The sequence below is a fragment of the Saccopteryx bilineata genome, chromosome 8, assembly GCF_036850765.1.
Source record: "Saccopteryx bilineata isolate mSacBil1 chromosome 8, mSacBil1_pri_phased_curated, whole genome shotgun sequence".
Classification (NCBI taxonomy): Eukaryota; Metazoa; Chordata; class Mammalia; order Chiroptera; family Emballonuridae; genus Saccopteryx; species Saccopteryx bilineata.
In genome coordinates this window covers 23,690,218-23,714,941 of record NC_089497.1, presented here as the reverse complement: position 1 = coordinate 23,714,941, position 24,724 = coordinate 23,690,218, and the positions used below count along the sequence as shown (strand labels likewise).

Genomic DNA, 24,724 nt, shown 5'->3' with positions numbered 1-24,724 from the left:
TTTACTTTTTACAAGTGAAGGTGAAATTTTATATGAGTATGAAGCAAACAGTAAAAAGATAAAAATCCTTAGCAATGACTAATCATGTGTATATACACACACCTCTTTATCATGAAGACAAAGCTGTATTATGTCCCAGAAATATAATGTTCAAAATTGTGCTACCTACTTGGTGAGGAGGGTGAGGTAAGATAGTTGGTCTGTGTATTAACTTTGGTAGTACTTAATTGAAATGCCAAGCTGTGTGAATGTCTCTTTTATAATTTAATGTTATTATTTCAATATTTGTTATAGTTACACATCACCATCTACATCAGAATAGATTATTAAGGTTCTAAGAGGAAATGAAAGATTATTCCTGGACCTGTAGTTAACACAGTGTAGTACACAGTTCCTTCCAAAGTAGCCATATATATATGTCTGAGAATTTATCTTTAAAACACTTGCCACTTTAATGTTTATTTTATTGTTAGTAAAAAAAGTACTTGATTTCAGGTTTAAAGACTCAAAATCACTGTTTTGTACCTCCCTTGAAGACTACGATGATATCTTGTTTATATTTATTCCATCCAGATTTTTCAATATTCCTTTTTCTATGTAAATAACACAATTTTTGCTTAAAAAATTTTCGCTTAATAATGAATGAGTGAATATTGGTACATTAATTTTTTGACCTATTTCTGACTCCAAATAAAAATAATTTTCAGATATAATTTATGGAAGGTATGATACCTATATTAATTAAACTAAGGGATTGTATGTTGTTACTAGAGGAAAAAGTTTATCTTTTGGACTACTGTTTACAAAAGAAATATTAAAGACAAATATTTGAAGCCACACACATTGAACAAGATTTTTTTTGTGTGTATGTGACAGAGACAGAGAGAGACAGATAGGGACAAACAGGGAGAGAGATGAGAAGCATCAATTCTTCATTGTGGCACTTTAGTTGTTCATTGATTGCTTTCTCATATGTGCCTTGATCGGGGGCCTTCAGCAGACTGAGTGACCCCTTACTCAAGCCAGCGACCCTGGGCTCAAGCTGGTGAGCCTTGCTCAAACTAGATGAGCCCATGCTCAAGCTGGCGACATCTGGGCCTCAAACCTGGGTACTCCGCATCCCAGTTTGATGCTCCATCTACTGAGCCACCGCCTGGTCAGGCTGAACAAGATTTTAAAGCACAAAAGTATTCTTGGAGCTTATATTGATTGAGTATACAAAGATGTAAAGATACTGCTTTATTATTACCAAGGTGTTTTTAAGTTATTGTAATGTACACAGAGGCTACATTTGACAAGACCACTAGAAACCAGAGAAAGGATGCATAATCTGACAAAAGCATCAAGCAGTAAATATGCCTTTTGTGCGTTTGTTGCCTTTTCTTTTCTACAGGCTGTTCCAGTGTGCCTTCCCTTGAACCTTGAAAAAAATTACGAACTACTCTACTTGGCAGAGCAGTTTGTAGGGGTTGTTTTATACCTAAGATTTCGCTTACCGGATGAGATCAGGTGAGGTACCAATGTTAATGATCATTTCTAGAGGTAAACAGGTTAGGACAGGAGAAGGATGTGACTGAAAAGGTTTGAAATGTACGAAATTGCATTATAAATCAGATAATTTAGGTATATTATCAATCACAGGACTTGAGGAATCCCAAAGTTAAGTCACTCCTTTACACATATAATTTTCATGTTAGAAACCAATTTGGGTCATTCTCGGCTGGCCTTCCCCATGATCATTTTTACCTATTTCTCTCATTCTTCCTTAAGGCACTGAATACTTTTTTTTTTAGAAATAGAGAGGAAGGGAGAGAGATGAGAAGCATCACATTGTAGTCGTGTCACTTCAGTTGTTCACTGATTGCTTCTCATACGTGCCTTGACTGGGGTTAGGAGGCAGTGATCCCTTGCTTAAGCCAGCAGTAGCCTTGGGCTTTTCAAGCCAGTAGTCAGGAGATCATTTTGATAATCCCACGCTCTAGCTGGCGACCTCAGGGTTTCAAACCTGGAAACTCAGCATCCTAGGTCAATGCTCTATTCACTGCACCACTACCAGTCAGGAAATACTGTATACACATTATTTTAAAATACAGCATCCTGGGCCCTGGCTTATTGGTTTAGTGGATAGAGCGTAGGCCCAGCATGCGGACATCCCAGGTTTGATTCCTGGTCAGGGCACACATGAGAAGTGACTGTCTGCTTCTCTTCCCCTCCCTCTGCCCCTTCTCTCTCTTTTCCCCTCTCACCTGGTGGCTTGATTGGTTCGAGCATCGGCAGGGCACTGAAGATAGCTCAGTGGGTATGAGTACATCAGCCTCAGGCTCTAAAAATAGTTCAGTACGTGAGCGTCGAGCTCAGACGTGGGTTGCTGGGTGGATTCTGGATGGGAGGTACGTGGGAGTCTGTCTCACTATCTCACTATCTCCCCTCCTTAAAGAAAAATACAACTTCCTTAATATTTTTTCTCTCCTGTAATATCTACACATATGTCTAGAGTCTTAATAAGTTACACATGTGTATTGGGTATTAGTGCTCCAATACCCAAAAAACACATGGCTAGACTATATCTGGTTCTTTTTTTTAAAGGTAAAATTGGTATATTACATTATGTATATATGTTTCAGGCATACAACATTATTTGATGTATGTATACACTATGAAGTGATTGCCACCAAAAGTCTAGTTCCTGTCCTTTACCATACAATTGACCCCCTTTACCCTTCTCACCCACCCCCATAAATACTGTACCACCGTAAATACTGTTTTCTGTATTTATGAGTTTATTTCTGTGTTGGCTTGCTTGTTTGTTTTAGATTTCACATGAGTGAAATCCTGCAGTATTAGTCTTTCTCCGTCTGACTTACACTGCTCTCAAAAAGTAGGGGGTATTTTATTGCTTCATATTCATTTTGAAATATCCCCTACTTTTCGTGAGCAGTATATTTCACTCCATTCATTTTGTCTCACATGGCAAGATCTTCTTTTTATGGCTCAGTAGTAGTCCAGTGTGTGTGTGTGTGTGTGTGTGTGTGTGTGTGTGTGTGCGCGCCACATCTTCTTTATCCACTTATCCACCACACATTTAGGTTGGTTTTTATATCTTGGCTATTGTAAATAATGCTGCAGTGAACACAGGGGTGCATTTATATTTTCAAATTAATATTTTCTATTCTATGAAATGGTTTTCCTTTGATGCTGTGTAGAAGCTTTCTAGTTTGATGTAGTCCAATTTGTTCATTTGTGCTTTTGTTTTCCATTTCTTCTTAGTCAGTTCCATGAAAACATTGCTAAGACACATGTCAAGGAGCTTATGTCTCGTTTTCTTCTATGTATGTTATGGTTTCAGATCTTATAGCCAAGTCTTTAATCCATTTGGAGTTAGTTTTTGTGTATGGTGTGAGATAGTGGTCTAGTTCCATTCTTTTGCATGGGGCTGTCCAATTTTCCCAACAACATTTATTGAAGAGATTATCTTTTCTTCATTGTGTATTCTTGACTCTGTCATGAATTAGTTCACATATGTGAGGGTTTACTTCTCATCTCTCAATTTGTTTTATTGATCTGTCTGTCTATTTTTATGCCAATATGATACCATTCTGATTAATATAACTTTGCAGTATAGTTTGAAATTCGGAAGTGTGATGCCTCCTCCAGCTCTGTTCTTCTTTTTTTTTAAACATTTTATTTATTTATTCATTCATTTTAGAGAGAAGGGGGGGAGAGAGAGAGAGAGAGAGAAGGGGGAGGAGCAGGAAGCATCAACTCTCATATGTGCCTTGACCAGGCAAGCCAGGGTTTTGAACCGGCAACCTCAGTGTTTCCAGGTTGACGCTTTATCCACTGCACCACCACAGGTCAGGCCTCTGTTCTTCTTTTTTAAGCTTGCTTTACTTATTCAGGATTTTTTAGTGGTTTCATGGAAATTTTAGAATTATTTGTTCTGTAAAAAAATGCCATTGAAATTTTTTTTATGAGGCTGGGGTTTGTGGGGACTGACCAGGGAGACTGAGGGGGTGGTTCTTCCTGCCCACTGGCCTTGGGGGTCGTATAGCCTTCATTATGTTGAGGTGCATTCCTTCTGTACCCACTTTGTTGAGAGTTTTTTTAAAAATCCTAAATGGTTGTCGAATTTTGTCAAATATTTTTTCTGCATATGTTGGGATGATACAGGATTTTTATTCTTTCTTTTGTTAATGTGTTATATCACATTGATAGACTTGCAGACATTGGGTCATCCCTGCATCCCTGGAATAAAATCCCACTTGATCATGGTATATGATCCTTTTAATGTATTATTGAATTTGGTTTGGCGATATTAGAGTGTATCTTTTAAGCTCTCTATCCTTGTATTCTAGTAACATGATATATGCAATTAGAGTTTTGGAGACCGTTTGAAATCAAGCTAACAGATACATTTTAAAGTTTTGGACTCTACCCTTTTTTTACCACACATGAAGGCTTTAACTAGGTTTGCAATCATCCAGATGCTATTTTTGTAGATCTCTGTAATTCCTTCTTGACATATATGAAATCATAGGGAAAATATGCTTTTAGACGGATAAAGCAATCATGAAATTGTAGTATCTTTTATTAATCACTTACAGATACAGTAAAAATAAATCTTAATCAGATTATATAGCATTTAAAAGGTTCCAGGAGAAACACAATATGCCTAATATTTGTACATGTGCATTATTAATTCCAATATTTGAAAGGTGCCTCCATAAAAAATGCCAAAAAAAGAGAAAAATTACCAAAGTGTTTGTTCACTGGGAAAAAAAAGACTCCAAGAATAAGCAAGAAAATATAATAACTTCATTTTATATATACATGGAGCCAGAGATAATACACCAACAGTCTACTTCTGCTCCTCTCTTTTATTAATTTCAGGGACAGAAAGAGTGGACTCTCGCAACATACTGCTATTTGCTAGTACAAGAAAAATAGAATAATACATTGAGCCTTCCTTACTATCACTATTAAGGCCCTGTCTCTGTCCATTGTTTAGATTTTCAGCGACATTTGATTTCCGGACCTATGATTCAGAAGGTGTTATCTTGTATGCTGAGTCTCTTGATCACTCATCCTGGTTCCTGCTTGCACTTCGTGATGGAAAGATTGAAATTCAGTTTAAGAATGAATATACAACCCAAATCACAACTGGTGGCCAAGTTATTAACAATGGTCTATGGAATATGGTACGTTGTGCAGATTTTATGAAGAATCTTTCCACTTTGACACAGTTTGTATAAAATTATTAATAACTTATTTTTATAGCGATATCAAACCTAAGTGAGGCTGGGTTAAATATGATGTTATATGTACTACAAATCTGTGAAACAACATGAGGGAAGATAATTTCACTTAATATATTTAAGATTTCTCATAAAGTTGTTTTTTAGGTATTTGCTTGACCTATTCTGTCTTCAACTTCTTACTCATTTTAGGGGCTGTTACTGGCTAAATAGTGGTATCTCTCCTACACGTCAAGGATTATTAGCTGGCATAATAGTTTATGCAAGGACTCCACTGATCAAGACAGGTACACTGGATAGCCACCTATATTTTTAAATGCAAGAAAATTACATATAGGAAATAGTAAAGTTAATTCAATTTTAAATATTAGCATATAGATAATTAATTTGTTTAACAGTTTACATTAGCCAGTAGCCATGTAAATGCCTAGAAACTAGCACTTTTAGATAATCCCTAATCATGAGCCTTTATTTTATTTATTATTATTATTATTTTTGCATAGAGGAGAGACAGGAAGGGAGATGAGAATTATCTATTAGTAGTTGTGTCACTTCAGTTATTCACTGATTGCTTCTCATACATGTCTTGATTGGGGGGGGTGGAACGCAAGCTGAGCCAGTGACCTCCTGCTCAAACCAGTGACCTTGGACTCAAGCCTGTGACATTGAGCTTCAAGCCAGCGACCTTTGGGCTCAACCCAGTGACCTTGGGATCATGTTGATGATCCCGCACTCAAGCTAGTGAACCTGTATTCAAGCCAGATAGATGAACCTGTGCTAAAGCGGGTTACCCCAGGGTTTTGAACTTGGGACCTGAGCATTCCAGGTTGACATTCTGTCCACTGCACCACCACTGGGTCAGACCATCAGCCTTTATTTTAATAATCAATAACAATATTTTTATCAACTGGATTAAAATGGAGACTTTCTTGGAGAAGAGATTACTAGTCTATAGTGGGGAGAATTCTTTTCTGCAATAGAATCATTGCTACTTCCAGCAGAGGATAGCTGAGATCAGCTCCAACTTAGCATATAGTACCCAAAAGAGAAATATTTTATGCTACTGGGAGCTGATGAGAAGTACATATGACAAAGCCACGCAAAGTCATCACTAAATTATTTCATTCCTTTATTTACTCACTCATGCACTCATATATTCAATAAGCTTTTGGTGAGCACTTTAAAAAATGTTAAGTTCTTGAGTACAGTGTGCTAGAATTATAAAACAGGTTTTCCTTACTCTTGAGCTTAGTACCTCACAGTTTAGTAGCTGATGCTGCTTTATGAATTAGTTGTCCATATACACGTGGCTTTGTGGACCAATACAATGTCATGTGAAATGTGTTGCAGTAGAAGTAGTAATAAAGTACAGCTGGGCATAGATGCAGTTCACCAAAAAGAGAGCTCTCTGTTCTTTGGCAGCCATAGATTTTGGGCTCCTAACTCTAAAAGAATTCTGCACAGGTGTAGGTGCAACTCTCAGAGAAATGGCTGAAAATCTCTGACTTAGGATGCTCTCATTAGATGCTTTGCTTCTATGTCTTTCCCACTACTTCTGTATCTAGAGTAGTTAGTCGATACATGTAGCTGTCCCTCCCATGTGCTAAAGAATGTATTTTACTGCCCCAATGTCCCAAAATAAAATCACTAAAATCACATTTTCAGCAAAAGAGAACAAATGTTTTATCCCAGTGAGCTTATACAAATAGAAAATAGGTATTTGAAGGAGAATTTTGATAAATGTCTAAGTAGAATTATATATAATGAAGAAGGTAAATGTTTACCTGTGAGAATAACATCATGAGTTGCAGATTATATTTATTAAAGATTGTCAATGAATCATACTGTTAAAAGCAGGATTCAAGGTTAAGTGGAAGGCAGCAATTCAGTTCCATATGTTTTGTCTCCTATGTTTGTGATCCTTGTTTGAAAGAAGCTATTTAGTATGTACCTATGTTTCAGTTAAAACATGATAATTAAAATCTCCCTTTATCAACTCAATGCAATTTTATATCAAATTGATATTTAAGAATAATAAACAAGCTGGAGAAAAACTTTAATAAGGTAATAAATTTGTGCCAGTGGTTTTTCTTAAATTCTAAATTTAACATTTTAACAATGTATGAATCCCACCCCAATATAAAGGATTTCTTTTCTCACTCCATATCTTTTGTTTTTTAAAAAGATTACCAGCTTATAATTTTGATGGTTTATTAATAAATTATACCCTTTCAAACAAATTTATGCAGTGCAGAAATTATTTGAGATATTTTAAGAAATCATTTTAATCAACAAAATTAAGTTAGATTGATCTATCAGGTGGACTATTTACTATATAGCAACAGTTTCACTGATTTTAAATTATTTAAAAATTTTAAATAAAATATGCTAAAATAATAAATTAAAATGAATAACAATTGTTTTATAATTCAGGTATATTGAATAGAATGTGTAATTATTAAGTACTTAGCATGGCTATAAGCTATAGCAAGAAATATTGAGCGCTTATAAGTGATAATCTCATATTTGGCTTTAATCCTAATATTAGTGGGAAAGTTATAATTTGTATTATAATTTCATTCATTCACCAAAATACTTATTAAGGACTTTATGTGCTATTCCTTCTTCTAGGTGGTGGAGATATAACAGTGAATTAACAAAGTCACTATTGTTATGGAGCTTTCATTCTAGTGGTGAGATGAAAACCACGAATACATGAACAAATTATATATGTCAGATAGTAGGGAATGCTATGAGGGAGAGAAACAAAAAACAAAAGAGAAAGGTCAGGAAATAGAGAATCATGATGGTGAGTGTACTCATGGAATCAGGAAAGCTATTTCTGATGAGATTACATCCGACCAGAGACTTGAGGGCACAAGTCATGAGAAATAAATAGGGGAAGATGATTCTTTGCCAAGTGAAAGCAAGTACAAGGTTGCAAGTAAGAGGATGTGTTTGCTGTGCTTCAGGAACAACGCAGAGGTTGGTGCCAGTGCAGTGGAATGAGACAGGAAGAGAGTAGTAGCAAATGAGGTCAGAAATATGATCTGGAGTAACATTATGTAGGGCCTTGGGAAGCATAGTGAGGACTTGGATTTTATGCTAAGTGGAAAGAACTTGGATGATTTTGAGACATGACATAATATACATTTTAAGAAATAATCTTGATCATGACCTCATGACTTTATGAAAACTATATAGTAGAGAGTAAGGGTAGAACAGGTGAGGAGACCATTGCAATAACCTAGTCTAGAGAAGATGGAAACTTTGGCTGGAGTGTTGATGGTGTGAGTGGTGAGAAGTGGTCAGATTCTGGAGATATATATATATATATATACACACACACACACACACACACACACACACACACACACATATATATATATATATATTTTGACAGAGACAAAGAGTCAGAGGGATAGATAGGGACAGACAGGAAGGGAGAGAGATGAGAAGCATCAATTCTTTGTGGCACTTTAGTTGTTCATTGATTGCTCTACCATATATGCCCTGACTGGGGGGCTACAGCAGATCAAGTGACCCCTTGCTCAAGCCAGCAACCTTGGACTCAAGCTGGTGAGGCTTGCTCAAACCAGATGAGCCTGCGCTCAAACTGGCAACCTTGGGATCTCGAACCTGGGTCCTCCGCATCCCAGTCTGATGCTCTAGCCACTGCCCCACCGCCTGGTCAGAGATTCTGGATATATTTTTAAATTATGCCATCAACTTTTGAATTTTCAGCATAAAGAGAAGCTTAAAGGCCATGAAATTGGGTGTATCAACCTGCGGTTCTAAACTCTCTCATGTAATACCCAAATATTTATAATGTTCCTTTACTGTCCTGTAGTGAAATGCATCAATAATGTAAAATGTAAACTACCTGTACATATCCCTAGTAGAAACTAATAGAATACTTTAATTATTATATGCAGTAAATGAAGAAAAGTAAGTTATAAGAACACAATATATATATATTTCAACATGTAATGCTCAATACAGGTATAATACTTGTCAAATCTTGCTCCTCTACATAGAATACCATGAAAACTACAAGTGAAGATTTGTGCTGGGTGTCAGACTGGAAACTCAAATATCATAAGTGCATAAATGGGTTGCCATCAGTAACAGTAATTTTCCAAAAAGGCGAAAAACTACTGGAAAAGATTCAAACAAAACAAACATCAATCTATCCTTGGTTTATGAGACTCTTACTTTCTTGAAAATCTCAGTAAATGGCAAAACAGTACAATGAATAATTTTTTAGTATATATACAAACTCACATAATTATAAGTGTACCCTACATGAATATCCAGTAGGGATATTCAGAAGATTTTCAAGATATTGGATATTTCATTTCTTATTTTGTACAACTATTTTGCATATGACAATGTAAGCATACCTCCTACTCATTATGACAACTAAAAGGACCTCCCATCCCAAATATTCCATATGCCCTAGAGTGGGGCAACAGAGTGCCCATTTAGAAATACTTGCAGGGTAAAGGGAACAGGTCTGGAGGCTGAGCTCTGGGGCTTAGTACAGAGGTTGAGAAGAAGAGGAGAATCTAGCAAGAAGACTGAGAGGGAATGGGGAGGGGCAGAACCAAGCCAAACTGAGGTCCTGGGTACTATTAAGAACGTCTTTCAAAGAAGAAATAATCAATAGGGCATAATAAGGTGATTGGCTACATTAAGAACAGAGTGTACTCACCCTAAACCTATAAATGTTACCAAATTTATTTTATTTTAGAACATAGATTTTTCTCTTCCTGCAGTGGTGCTTTAATATACCTATTATTTGGCCTCTTTTAGTGATTAAAAAATGAAGAATTTGCACTTTGAGTGTTATGGTTTTGCATGAAATTGCAGCAATGGTTCTTCGAATTGCCTTTATAAAAAGGTTTTTTTATTGTTGTTTACCATCATTACCAACCTTTAGTTTAACACTCAAATTACTTTCAAAATTGGAAAAGAAAACAATTTAATTTTATTAATTTTATTCTTAATAACCTCTATTACTTTGGAATTTTGAAATAAAATATAATTTGTGTGTAATGATCAGGATGTTGACTATACTGATTTCTCTTTATTTATATGAAGACTTTATTTCCATTATTAATTCTATATGTGTATTATCAAACAATTGCCAAGTAAGAACACTTAAAGGTTTCCTAAGATTTTGTAGAGTGACTCACTTTTTAAAAAATTGTCCATTTTATGGCACACTGGCTTGAAGGACACATATTATATATAATTGGTTAAGTTTAAGAGAATAATAATGATTTTTTAAAACTTTAAAATATAGTCATTTAATTTTCAATTAAGCGCTGTTCCTTTAGAACACATTTTTATCACCTTTCTAATCATTTGACATTTCAAATGGATTGGAAAAAATTAATAATTACATTAAGTGATTATTTGAAAAACTATTTACTGGAATAATAACAGGATTTTTCAAACTTATTATTTTAAATGCCATTCAATTATGTTTTGTTGTTTGATAATCTCTGTATTTTTCATTGTAGGTCTCTGTGGAAGAATTAGAACAAAGTATTAGTGTGAAAATAGCTAAAGAAGCCGTAATGAATATAAATAAACCTGAAAGCCTTTTTAAGTCAACAAATGGATTTATAGAAACCAAAGTATACTTTGCAGGATTACCTCGGAAATTGGAGAATACATTCATTAGACCGGTAATGATCCAAACTTATACTGCTCATCATGGATGAATTCCCTTTGTCTGTAATAGATTTGAAGATATGTTTTTCTGAGAGTCAAAAGAAGTTATTTTATTGAACACGCCAATTGGGACAACTTGAATTGAACATGGAAAAATAACATTAGTGGCCCTTGAAATGATATTAAGGAAGTAAGAAAATGAGTGTAGTATTTTTGAGTCCATTTAAACCTCCATCATTACTCAGGGAGAAATAAAAAATTTTAAATTCTTAAGCTTCAGTTCACTGCTAACATCATAACTGTCCATACTTAGCCATTAAACATATATGTACATGTATTTGAATCCAAAAATACATGATTTTTTATTAGTTTGTTTTTAAAGCATTTCCCTTTTTTCCTAATGTTTATTTATTGATTTTAGTGAGAGAGGAAAGGAGACAGAGAGACAGGAACATCAGTTTGTTCCTGTAGGTGCCCTGACTGGGGATCGAACTGCAAACCTCTGTGCTTCAGGACTAGCTCTAACCAATTAAGCTATCCAGTCAGAGCAAAATACATTATTTTTTAAAGTCTGTAAGAGAGCTTTCTTAGGTCTATCTTACGACTTAGATTCGGGAGCTAAAAAATAGCACATAAGATGGAATCATTTTATTTTTTATTTTTTTTATTTTTATTTTTTTGTATTTTTCTGAAGCTGGAAACGGGGAGAGACAGTCAGACAGACTCCCGCATGCGCCCGACAGGGATCCACCCGGCACGCCCACCAGGGGCGATGCTCTGCCCACCAGGGGGCGATGCTCTGCCCCTCCGGGGCGTCGCTCTGCTGCAACCAGAGCCACTCTAGTGCCTGGGGCAGAGGCCAAGGAGTCATCCCCAGCACCCGGGCCATCTTTGCTCCAATGGAGCCTTGGCTGTGGGAGGGGAAGAGAGAGACAGAGAGGAAGGAGGGGGGGTGGAGAAGCAAATGGGCGCTTCTCCTGTGTGCACTGGCCGGGAATCGAACCCGGGTCCCCCGCACGCCAGGCCGACGCTCTACCACTGAGCCAACCGGCCAGGGCCATTTTATTTTTATTTTTAAGAAATCTTTATTGGGAGTATAACTGCAGCCTGACATAAATTGGAGTTAGATATAATAGATGATTTGCTGAAAATGATGTTTGTCTAATAACTGTGGACTAGGCTTCATGAAGGAGACGAATCAGTGTCCTTGAGGAGTTTTAAATATTTTATCTAAAATCATGCACCGGCTGATTTAACTTAAATATTTACTATTTTATATCCATCTTTCACTCAGAGCAATTCACATTACCTTAAAAGATTTCTGCCGCATCATATAAGTTCTGAATTAGTTAACCCATGTCAGAGTGAATATGCCTGTCCTTTGAAATTGATAAATCAAGACATTTCAACAGTAAAATAAATTATTCAAAAAGAATCAACTATTTATGAAGTGGCTACTCCATGTCTTCAGTCTGACTGAACGCCGGGGTGATGCTGAGGATGGAAACACTTTTTTAGTTCCCGAAGAGTCTTCCAGTCTGACGGCAAGACAGACCTCTGTGGTAAATGCAATTAAGGAAAAATAGAAATCAGCATAGCGCCCAGAGCCGTAGCTAGAAGCATATATGGAATCTGAGAGCAGAAAATTCCCCTTGAACGACACAAAAGAGGCAGGAAGGGCCTGATGTGCTAAATATTAAGATCTTGGTGGAGTCCTGTGATGGTAAAAAAAGTCACTTTTCCTGGAAAAGACTGTCTCTATCTGAAGGATACTTTGAAAAGAAAACTTTAGTTAAAATTCAAAATATTGAAAATATTAAAAATTGCCATCAAAGAAATGGTTTTCCCTCTGAAAGAAAACCTGTGTCTATAATCACAGTGGAGCCGCTATCAGTCTGAATTAGAAGTTGAAAATGCACTCCTTGACGTATATTTTACTTTGTTAGATTAACCCTCGTCTAGATGGATGTATACGAGGCTGGGATTTGATGAATCAAGGAGCTTCAAGAGTAGAGGAGATTATTCAAGAAAAACAAAATAAGCACTGTTTTATCACTGTGGAGAAGGGTTCCTACTATCCTGGTTCTGGAGTTGCTCAATTTAGCATAAATTATAGTAAGTGATTTCACATCTTATCTATCTTTTCTCATTAATGACTGCATTTATTAATCAAGAAACACCAGTAATTTCTTCAGGAAACACAAGCACCTACTTTATGCCATGCATAGTGTTATTCATATTGTTATATACTTTTTACAAGACTTTCCCACCATATGGGGGCAGGGGAAGTAATTGAATATGTCTCTGTTATTAATAAAGAATATTGGCACATAGCCTTACTAATTTGGGTAAATGTAACTGAAGGTTTAACATTTTCTTAGTTGTATTGAGTCTACCAGGTAATGCATCAAAAGGATTCATCTTCATTTCCAGCATTTTCATTTGATCCTTCCTTCAGATTTCTTATCTGTTCATACATATTGTTCACCTTTTCTACCCATGCCTTCAGTATAATTATCGTTTTTTAAAGTTCCCTCTCTGATAGTTCCAACATTGGTCTCATATCTAAGCCTGATCATGTTCATTGCTTTGTCCTTGGCCATGTGTTGCTTTTTTCTTCCTTCCTTCTCTATCATATAGTTCTTGTTTGAAAGGTGGGCATCTCATGTGAAACAGTAGGGACTGAGATAAAAAGTATTTCTTTTTTTCAATTTTTATTAAGTGAGAGGCAGGGAGGCAGAGAAACAGACTCCCGCATGCGCCCGACAGGGATCCGGCCGGCAAACCCACTAGGGGGGGATGCTCTGCCCATCTAGGACTGCTGTCCATTGCTCACAACAGAGGGATTTCAACACCTGAGGCGAGGCCATACAGCCATTGTCAGTGCCGGGGCCAACTTGCTCCAATAAAGCCATGGCTGCAGGAGGAGGAGAGAGAGAAAAAAAAGCAAGAGTGGGAAGGGTGGAGAAGCAGACGGTTGCTTCTCTTGTGTGCCTTGACTGGGAATCAAACCCGAGACTTCCACATGCTGGAAAGACACTGTACTACTGAGCCAACCAGCCAGGGCCATATATAAATTATTTCGATCTGGAAATGAGCCCACGTCTGATTTTGCTGGGCCCTTAATGAAAGGTGTTGAATCAATCTAGTCAAAAGTCGAGTGGCTTAGGTTTTGTTGTTTTTGTGACTACTCTACAAATTCCTTTGATATTACCTATGCTTAGGGTAGTAGCTGGTTTGCCAGAGGGTTTTTCTTAATAGCTGACTCACCCTAAGGTTAGGTATTCTTTTTATGATATGCATCAAGAAAATGTCTCTCTATGGTCTTGAGTCACCCAGCGAGTGTTTTTATTTGCTTACTTGTGCCTTGACATTTGCTCACATATTAGAGGGATTTGGGAGTTAAGGGCTCGGTGGGAGAGCATTCTCTATTGTTGGGTATAGATAGATTCAGTCTTAGTGAAAGTTGTATTCCTGGGTCTCATTGGGTGAACTTTTCACTGTCTTCTCCTTCACACCAGTAGGGGAGATGTCTAATATTTGGAATTCAAGGTGTTCTTCTGTTCCTTCTTCATGGTAGATCATTTTTGTTGTTTGGTTTTTTCTCTTGTTTCCTTTTCCTAACTTTTAGGTACAGCGAGTCTTCACATGTGTCCTGTGGTGACAAGTTTGTTATCTTTCCCCCATGCTATAAGGCTTTTGTTGTGTAGAAGAGACAGGGAAGAGTTTAAGCGGACTTGCCAGACTGACCTCAGATTTTTACATTTACAAATAATACTTCCATAAATATACTTGGACGTGCATCCTTGTACCCTTATGTAATTCAATAGGAGAGATTCTTAGATTATTTTTTTCAGAGCTTGTGCAAATGTATAATTGTTACTGTTTTATTAAACTCTCTTCCAAAGATGTTTTATCAAATTATACTTCTACCAACAGAATAAATAGGTTTATGCTTGAGATTTCTTTTTAATCAGATATTTAAAAAATTAAATCTTGTATGTAGTTTTAAATAGTATTATCTCAATCTCTACTGAAGTTGAATATCTTTAAGATATGTTATATCTTAATTATTTTATTGTGTTCTTTGTTTTTTTCTATTTTTAGGAGTTCATTATTTGAGCTGTTAAGAATTTGTGTTGTAAACATAGTATTAGTCTGATATTGCTGCTTTAAGAAAAAAAGTTATATTTTTACGGATTATTTGCAGCCTAAAAAGGACTTACTACTACAGTTTTAAAAAAGAACATTACTTCAATACTTTCTATTTTTCTAACATAACTTAATACAATGTCTTTAACTTTTACTCTTGTTCTGTAAATGAAGGGTTTTAAAAAATGCTTGAATTGAGTTGATGACTGACTATAGGAAAATAATTGATTCACAACAATTTGTTGAAAGGAAAAAGTAAAACAAATGAAAATAAGAGTCATATTGTATCAGAAGAAATACTTTAATAAATGATTAGTTTTTTTATGGATTACTTTAAAGAGAACTTTCAATTAATATTTAATGTTTAATTATAATTTCTGTGCATTTGCACATTCATTTTATTTTATTTTATTTTATTTTTTTTATTTTTTTTATTTTTTAATTTTTTTACAGAGGCAGAGATAGACAGGGACAGACAGACAGGAACGGAGAGAGATGAGAAGCATCAATCATCAGTTTCTCGTTGCGCATTGCGACTTCTTAGTTGTTCATTGATTGCTTTCTCACATGTGCCTTGACCGCGGGCCTTCAGCAGACTGAGTAACCCCCTGCTGGAGCCAGCGACCTTGGGTCTAAGCTGGTGAGCTCTTTGCTCAAGCCAGATGAGCCCGCGCTCAAGCTGGCGACCTCGGGGTCTCGAACCTGGGTCCTTCCACATCCCAGTCCGACGCTCTATCCACTGCGCCACCACCTGGTCAGGCTTGCACATTCATTTTAGTTTGACTTTGTTACTAACATAGTAAATTTACTTTAAAATGATTATATATTTTCTCTTGGGTGAGAATTAGAGGATTATAATGAAAAAAGTGGAATAGCTTTAGATATGGCTTAATGGAAGAACATCACATAAAGGAAAACTATTTTCTCTATTCACATTCGCTGTTTCAAAGTGGTCTTTGCATTGTCGTATGATGAAGACTTCATTCAGATTGTGACCTAATATTTTTAGGAATCGATTTATTTTGGAAACATAGTAATTCAACAAATATTTCTTGAGTGACTTCTGTGAAAAACAAAGTGATGGTAAAGACATGAAGAGAGCTTGTGTTATAGAGTGGCAGACAGTTAACCTAGTCATTAAGAAAAAGAATATTACATATTATGGCAAGAGGATTATAGAGAAGAGTTTCTCTTTTAATGTCAAAGTGAGCAGTTGACTTAAGAGTATTTTAAACTACCTAATTCCCCTATGCATATAAATCATTTTTTTCTTCCTACTGATCTAACCTGAACCATTTATGGATGAGAGGTGGCGCGATTGTAAGGGCAGGAATACCCAAATTTTACCTCAGAAATATCACAAATTTGTTGAAGTTTCATCTAAATGTGTACTTTAGAATTATGACCTCTTTGAGATTTCATCATTGTTGAATATACAAAGCAGGGGAAAGTCATCAAATTCCTAAATACCGCACTCTAGAAGTCTACTCTCGGAAGAACAGAAAAACAGGGCCCTGTTGCTTGCCTGCACTAATTATTTTCTTCGGTTTTGTTTTGCCAAGGTTATATAGATTATTGAGAAGAGAAAACTGAAATCTCTATTATTACACAAAAGTGGCTTTGAGCGATGTAGCTGTACTTTAATCCTAATATTATTTAATTGTTTAAACAGATAATATATCGAATTTTGAGGCTTGGCAAGTAAATGTGTCTTTGAATATTCGCCCATCCGCGGGCACCGGCGTTATGTTTGCCTTGGTGTCAGGAGACACGGTGCCCTTTGCCTTGTCTTTGGTCGACTCCTCCTCTGAAAAGCTTCAGGTAACTTCAGTCTAAATTGTTACGATCCTTGTGTTTTGTTGTTGTTATTTTGTTTCTGTTTGTCTGTAAAATGGATACAATAGCAGTATTTACCTCAAAGTGCACTTTTTTTTAAAGATTAAATGATGTAACTGATATAAAATATTTGATACGATCTTTAGCACATCATTAAAGACTCAACAAATGTCCATTATCGTTACTTTTTTGCTGGCTTAGTCCCAAAGTCTGAACCAGGAAGTAAGGGTAAGAAATTGAAAATCTTATTGCATCTGTAGCTAAGATTAGGCAGACTCACACACAGGCTGCTTGGAACCTTTCCCAGACTGGATGGGGATCCACCCTTATTCAGAATCCTTGAGGTATCATGGGAATTAGTTCATACTAACACAAGAAGTTAATCTGCATACAATTTGCACTCAGATATTCAGTACCTAATTATAATGTTTTGTGCTTTCTGGCACACTCAATCTTTTCTCCCATGAGTAAATTAAGGAAGACTAGAAGAAAACTCAAACCAGTCCACTTGGCTTTTTTTCTGGCAACGCAGAAAGAAATTAGGAGGAGGAACAGGAAAAACTCCGGCTTCAAAGGAAACATGAGAGTTATCAGAAGATCTGTATTATTCAGCTTTCTATTAGAGGCTAATAGCTCTGTCCCTGTGTCATTTGTGCTGGATTCCAACAAATTACAGCCAGAAGCTTGCACTTGTGCCAAGGTTGGCTTGGATGCTCTCTGTAGCTTTTAGAAAGAGACACATAATTGAATAATGGCTGTAGTAATAAAAAAAGGTGCTGTTTGCAACTTAAGAGAGGATTTGAGGCAATCTCTGGTGGTTAACCATAAGCGACCTAGAACGCCTCTGCTGAGTTTTAATCTCCAATCTACCACGCCTGTAGCTTATTACATTGAGGTTTCATCTTTTTGTTTACTTGTTTGTTTTGTTTTTTAAAACAAAAGGGAATTCCTATCTGTAACACTGCATTCGCGCCGCGCCGTGGAGGTTAATTCATGCCAGCCATGTCTTTGATATATATTTCATCTTTTTTGTGTTTGTCTCCATGGCTCTCTGTTTTTGAAACATCAGATTGCTTTCTGAACATCTGTGTACATTGTTTTATAACATTATTCTACACACAACTGATCATTTTGTAACATTTTCTTAGCTGACTATAATCAACTCCAATGAGTTCGAGGATATGGAATGTATAACACAGTAACAAATTTTCTCGAATAACCTTTATTTGTGATGTACTTAACATAGGTATCTTGGATTCCGAAGTAAGCTTCAGATTGTCTTTCTACCGTTTGGGAAGCATGACAGCACTCCATCTCCCTAGTTTTGATATTATTATATTTTCTCGCTTATATTTTACATTTCCTCTACACACATATAAGCTATATGCATAGATTACTCTGAACAAGTTGAGTAATTTTGTGTATCAGTAACTTGAAAAGTTCAGCAAAATAAAAAGAGATTTTTCTCTTTTGAGAATCTTCTGGTAAATACTCTGTAATTTACTGCTTGTGGTCCTTGGTTTTACTCTGAGTTTTTTCTTACACTCTGTCCCAAGTCTATAGGATTGCTTGGGTAGCACAAAAATCATTTCAGTCTTTCTGGCATGTGCGTTTAAAGCATTTTAAATATTCCAGGTCTTTTTTTTTCTAATAAATAGTGATTCAACTCCATTCTTTTTTATATGTAAGTGTTCAAGTCAGGAAGGCTCAAAAAAAAAAAGAAACGATTGCTTAAGACACTACTTTAGTTACCCATTGTTGATATCACAAACCTGTGGATTTACTGAATTTTCAGAAACCACCATACATTTACATCTTAGCTGAATATGAAGTTTATAAAATTAATATGTAGTCTAAAATTATAACAATTATTAATTTTTTTCATTTAAACTTGAAGGCTCTGTTGTACATTATTTTCTTATTTAGATTGTTTGAATTTCAAAAACTCTGAGTCGCTCTTAGACGGCGTTATCCTCAGTACTTGCTGATTAAACCGAGTCTGCCTGTTCTTCAGGACATCCTGGTATCTGTGGAAAATATGTTAATAGCTCGGATAGAGGCCATAAATCTGTGTTCCAGTCAACAATCGCATCTGGAGTTCAGAATCAACAGAAAAAAACTGGAGCTGTGGTCTCCACTTAAATATGATGTCATCTACTCTGAAGATCTTCAAAGACAATTTGACATCTTGGACAAAGCAATGAAAGGAACAGTAACCACTTACCTGGGTGGCCTTCCAGGTATCTGCTTACATTTTTTTTTGTTCAGCTTTAAAATACATGTCTTTAATCAAATTGATAGTATTCTAAATATGTATTTTATTATTTTATTTATTTATTTTCAGTTGAATTTACTGGGGTAACACTGTTTAATATAATTATGGAAGTTAGGGTTAGGTGTTAGGGTTAGGGTTAGAGTTAGGGCCTATTGTGTGTTCACCGCCCTCCAAATCAAGTCTTCAGTGGTTTCAGTTTACTATTCTTTTAACAGTGAATTGAAACTAATCAAATTTTGCTACATTTCACTGTTCTAGCCAGTAAGAGTTTATATTTTATTTCATCCTCACAATAGTCTTGTGAATTCAATATTTATTCTTCAGTCATCCATCACTCACCCAGTATTTCTTGAGAATCTACATCGCAAGCACTAGGAATATAGTGGTAAACAAGTAGATGCCATCCCTGCTATCAATATTAAGGCTTTTACAATCCAGTGGCAGAGGCAGACATTAAACAAGTAATTAGGACATTTTTAAAAATTAAAATGGTTATATAGCTTCTATGAAAAAGAAAGTATGAGTTGCTTTTAGAGCCTAAAAATAGGGCGTTCTACTTGTAGTGGCCAGAAACAAGCTCTCTGAAGAAGAGATTAAGACATACATACATGTAATATTTGAAGGTTTAACTGAATTAAACCAGGTGGTAGGGGTAGGGATTGGCATTAATATTCAAGTAAAATGGCCTATGTATGGGAAAAATGGGCAGGGGTTGGCAGGCTTGAGGACTGTGTAGATCAGGCTGGTGAAAGCTTGTTGCGTGGGGTGGGGGGTTGGCAGTGCAGGGTGGGGCTCTGAAGCGGGTGTGAGTCAAGGGGCAGATTAGGAGGGTTTAGACCTGGTTCACATTCCTGAGTCTTAAGAACTTTGAAAATTATTTTTAAAATTTTTAGAAAAGGAAGTTGTATCTCATCAGTATAGCAGTTTTTAAAAATTCTCCCTGTATAATGGATGGAAATGGACAGATAGGAGATGAAAGTGGATCAGATGAGTGGAAGGCTTCTGAAGTAGTCCAGTCGAGGAAGTAGTACTAATAGCAGCGACAACTATGCTACCATCAATTGGGGCATAACAAACAGTCTGGAAAGTGTTCAGAGGGCTTATAATCTATGAATTTTCAACATAGTCCTGTGAGGTAGGTACTACTATTACCCTCCTTTTACAGGTAAGAAAACTGCTGAACTAGGCTAATGGTGGTTGTGATGGTATACAGTGAGGGACTTGGAGATGTATATGAGAAACACAATGAATAAGCTTTAATAATTGAAAGGCAGATATAGAATCTTCTAAGTATCAATATCTGGTATGAACAACAACATGGGTTGAAATTTCACACCAAGATGTGGGGAAAACTGGAGTAAAAGCAGGTTCATTTTTAACTTAATATTAAAAAATATGAAATTGTCCTAAATATATCACTTTTAGTGGCAAAAAAATTGAAACAAAGTTATTTAGAAGAATTATTATTTTTTTTTTAAATGAGAGGAAGGGAGATAGATTCCTCAATGCAACCTGACCGGATTCACCCCATCAACTGCCGTGTGGGGCCAATGCTTGAATCAACTGAGCTATCCTCAGCACCTGAGGCCAACTGGGACCAACTGAGCTATAATCAGTGCCTTGGGCCAATGCTCAAATCAATGGAGCCACTCATTGCTAGATGGGAAGAGAGAGAGAAAGGGGAGGGGAAAGGGTAGAGAAGCAGATGATGGCTTCTCATGTGTGCTCTGACTGGGGATCAAACCCAGGACATCTGTACACTGGGCCAATGCTCTTTCCACTGAGCCAACTGGCCAGGGCTTAGAAGAATTTTCAGATACCTTTGCAGATTATTTGTATGGGGAGAATCTGACTTTGATATCTGGACTTGTAATAACCTTTATTATATTACTTTAACTGACCAAAGTCTTTATTTCTCATATATGGAATTTTCATCTAGGTTTTTGAGGATTGGAGGTAAATAGGCTCTAGCAGTTCAGGTAGATAAATAAAGATAGTTAAGTAAATTGGTTCATTATTAGAAAGTTAGTTAAGTTAGCATCATTAATTATCAGGAATTATAGTTCAAATGAATAAATTCTACATTAAAACCCCCTTACTACCTTATTCACTAATTATTTGAATGCAATTAAAAATATCAAACAAACAATGAAAGGGTTCAAAAGAAGTAAAAATATAAATATTTCAGTAGTTCCAGGACTTTGGAAACAGCACTGAAGACTGACGTCAGGCAAGATGAGCTTAGAAAAGGGGTGAGGAAAAATGAAGGGGAACTGAAAATTGAGATATTAAGAATGTCAACTGTGGAATGGGCAAGTTATAATTGATATGCAAAATAAGCATGTTAGATTGCGTGTTATGAATTAAAAATCAGGTAAAATGGATGATTCTGAGGTTTTCTATAATAGTGGCTTCATCTATAGTGTTCAGCCAGACTTCAAAAGGTTTCTTAATAAATGCTATAAGCCCACAGAAAAGTATGGACTTTATTCCCTGTATTGTCAAGTTAGAGGTGGAAATTTTAAAGTATATATATTTTTGCATAAGGTATTGAGGAAGAAGAATAAGGAGTGAATAAAAAGAATAAGATTCATAGAGTATAAGCCAAAAAAAAAAAAGAAAAAGCAATAAAGATATGGGTGTTTTTAAGATGAACCATAGTTCTTAGGAATCCAAGGGTGTTACCCACGAATTAAGTTTGATAAAGAGAATGAAAGTGTTTAAAGGCCCAAAAGCCATAACCTATTCACTGAAACATCATTAAAATTGTTTTTTAGAACCAAACATCAGATAAGAGTGAATTCCTATCACAATCTGCCATTGTATGCTCAGCAGGAAACTATTTCTTTGGAAAATATAGTAATTAATTTTTATCCCAGTAATAAAAAAGAGATTTATCATGGCATTTAAAAAAATTTCTAAATAGCTATAATTTAGAGCTGAAAGTGATTTAACAAGGCTTAAACTGTTGCTCAAATTTAAAGAGACAAGAATGACATAGAACGTGTTAAGTAAGAATGTGCTTGTTTTTTCTCTTCTTTAAGTATGTTTATCTTAGGTTTGTTTGGAACTGATTTTGGAAATGAAATCAGAGGGACTCATGTATTAAGTAGAATTACATTATTAACTTTTTCTTAGGGTTAGAATTTGGTTAGAATGGGAAATCTTTATAATTCCTCTAACTATAACCAAATAAGATGGTAAAAATCTTGAGCTAATATTTTAAAATTCCCTTTTTCAGTTGTTCCATTCAATGCAACTCCAGTGAATGCCTTCTATAACGGCTGCATGGAAGTCAACATTAATGGTGTAGAGTTGGATCTGGATGAAGCCATTTCTAAACACAATGATATTAGAGCTCACTCATGTCCATCAGTGTTGGAAGACAGTCCTTAAAGTCATCTTTTTTTCTGCTGATAACGTATTTTTCTTAAGTGTAATTATACTTATGTTTCAATAATAGTTGAGGATTTTACTTATGTATGGTACTTGGACCTTCTTGGAAATCTTAAAATGTCCTTTTTCAAGAAAATAAGATTCTCTTGTGATATATATCACATTTTGAAAGTTCTTGCCTCTGTTGCTGTCTACAGATTAAATAATGAAAAAAAAATTAATTGAAATTTTTTGCTACAAATGACATTTCCTCACTTTATGTTTGTAAAAGTAAATTTTAGTTGCATCATCATGAACTAGTGTTTAAATATCTGTTTTTCTTGGAAGGCAAGGAAGTAAACCCAAACAAATGTTCATGTGACTAAATACTGTTGATCGTAGCAGATACTGTTTTATTTGTTTTTGTTTCTTCCTAATGAACGAAAAAGGAGAGACAATGGCCTGGTTTTTTTTTTTGTTGTTGTTTTTCCATTTTTCCACAGCTGGAAATGGGGAGGCATTTCAGACAGACTCCTGCATGCGCCCGACCGGGATCCACCCGGCATGCCCACCAGGGGGCGATGCTCTGCCCCTCTGGGGCGTCACTCTGTTGCATCCAGAGCCATTCTAGCGCCTGAGGCAGAGGCTACAGAGCCATCCTCAGCGTCCTGGCCAACTTTGCTCCAATGGAGCCTTGGCTGCGGGAGGGGAAGAGAGAGACAGAGAGGAAGGAGAGGGGGAGGGGTGGAGAAGCAGATGGGCGCTTCTCCTGTGTGCCCTGGCTGGGAATTGAACCCGGGACTCCTGCTCGCCAGGCCGACGCTCTACCACTGAGCCAACTGGCCAGGGCCAATGGCCTGTTGTTACGAATTGTGTCGAAGGCCCTAAAGCTTTATTTCAAAACACTTCCTCAGGGGTACAGGCTTTGGCTTCATCTTCCTTTCACTGGCTTCACATTTGAACGAGTAGTCTTACTGAACTAGTAAACGAGTGGTCGACATTGTAATGACAGCAGCATGTGAATTTTATCAGTTGCTAATTAGATTCTATGAGGGTGAAATACTAGGTTATGCTGGATGGGGACATTCCTTAAATTTGGCTTTGTTGGAGAACTAGATAGAGGGTGACAGAGGACAATCTGACTTTGGGCGAGGGGTTTGCAACATAATTTGATGACAAAATAACCTAGACATGTTTTCTTTGAATATATGTACCCTGATTTATTAATGTCATCCCTTTACCATTAATAAAAATTTATTAAAAAAAATTGGCTTTGTTGGTCACATAAACTCTAGATTAGATAAAGAAGAACCTAATGATGGAAAGAATGAATGAGAGAATGAATAATGCAAAAGTTCACAGTTTTCCTTGAATCAAACTTTAATTAGCAGAGTAAGTTTCCAGAATGTGACTCATTATTGAAGGACAAAAGAAACTATGAAAAGTAAACTAGATTTTAATAATGGAAGAATGATAACAGAGGGACATAGTTAATATTATGTTTTTTGAAGCAGGCAGTTTTATTATTCTTAACTCTACCATTCACATCAGGAATGTTATCTGATGTTTCATTGACAGTTACAGAAAATAAGCTGTTTTTCTCTCACAATAGAAATTTTATATAATATAAAACATTAAATTGTATATTTTAAAATTTTATATGAGTAACATCTATAGTCTATCAACTTTTCAAATAGAACAAAAATTACATAATATACATGTAATTCTTTATGCAGCGCAGTAGGACTTCTTATATTCTTTTTTTTTTTTTTTTTTTTTTTTTGACAGAGACAGAGTCAGAGAGAGGGACAGATAGGTACAGGCAGACTGAAAGGGAGAGAGATGAGAAGCATCAATTGTTCGCTGCGGCACTTTAGTTGTTCATAGATTGCTTTCTCATATGTGCCTTGACCGGGGGCTACAGCAGACTGAGTGACTCCTTACTCGAGCCAGCGACCTTGGGCTCAAGCTGGTGAGCCTTGCTCAAACCAGATGAGCCTGCGCTCAAGCTGGCGACCTCGGGGTCTTGAACCTGGGTGCAGAAGGATTTTTAAATTTAATTTATTGGGGTGACATTGGTTCACAAAACCATACAGGTTTCAAGTGTACAGCTCAATAAAATCATTACCTTCTCTCATCCAGTCCCCTA

The 24,724-nt window shown here is 36.2% G+C and overlaps 1 protein-coding gene across 1 annotated transcript in view; it reads left to right on the top strand.

The window, feature by feature from the left end:
* PROS1 (protein S) overlaps positions 1-24,356 on the top strand; it is a 61,334-nt gene extending 36,978 nt beyond the window's left edge. The window contains exons 9-15 of the mRNA XM_066241104.1: positions 1,394-1,509; positions 5,009-5,198; positions 10,784-10,951; positions 12,884-13,052; positions 16,762-16,910; positions 18,940-19,165; positions 22,442-24,356. Of these exons, the coding sequence (XP_066097201.1) occupies positions 1,394-1,509; positions 5,009-5,198; positions 10,784-10,951; positions 12,884-13,052; positions 16,762-16,910; positions 18,940-19,165; positions 22,442-22,596 (1,173 nt within the window). The 3' untranslated portion in view covers positions 22,597-24,356. The remainder of the gene's footprint in view (positions 1-1,393; positions 1,510-5,008; positions 5,199-10,783; positions 10,952-12,883; positions 13,053-16,761; positions 16,911-18,939; positions 19,166-22,441) is intronic.
* The last annotated feature ends 368 nt before the right edge of the window (positions 24,357-24,724 follow it).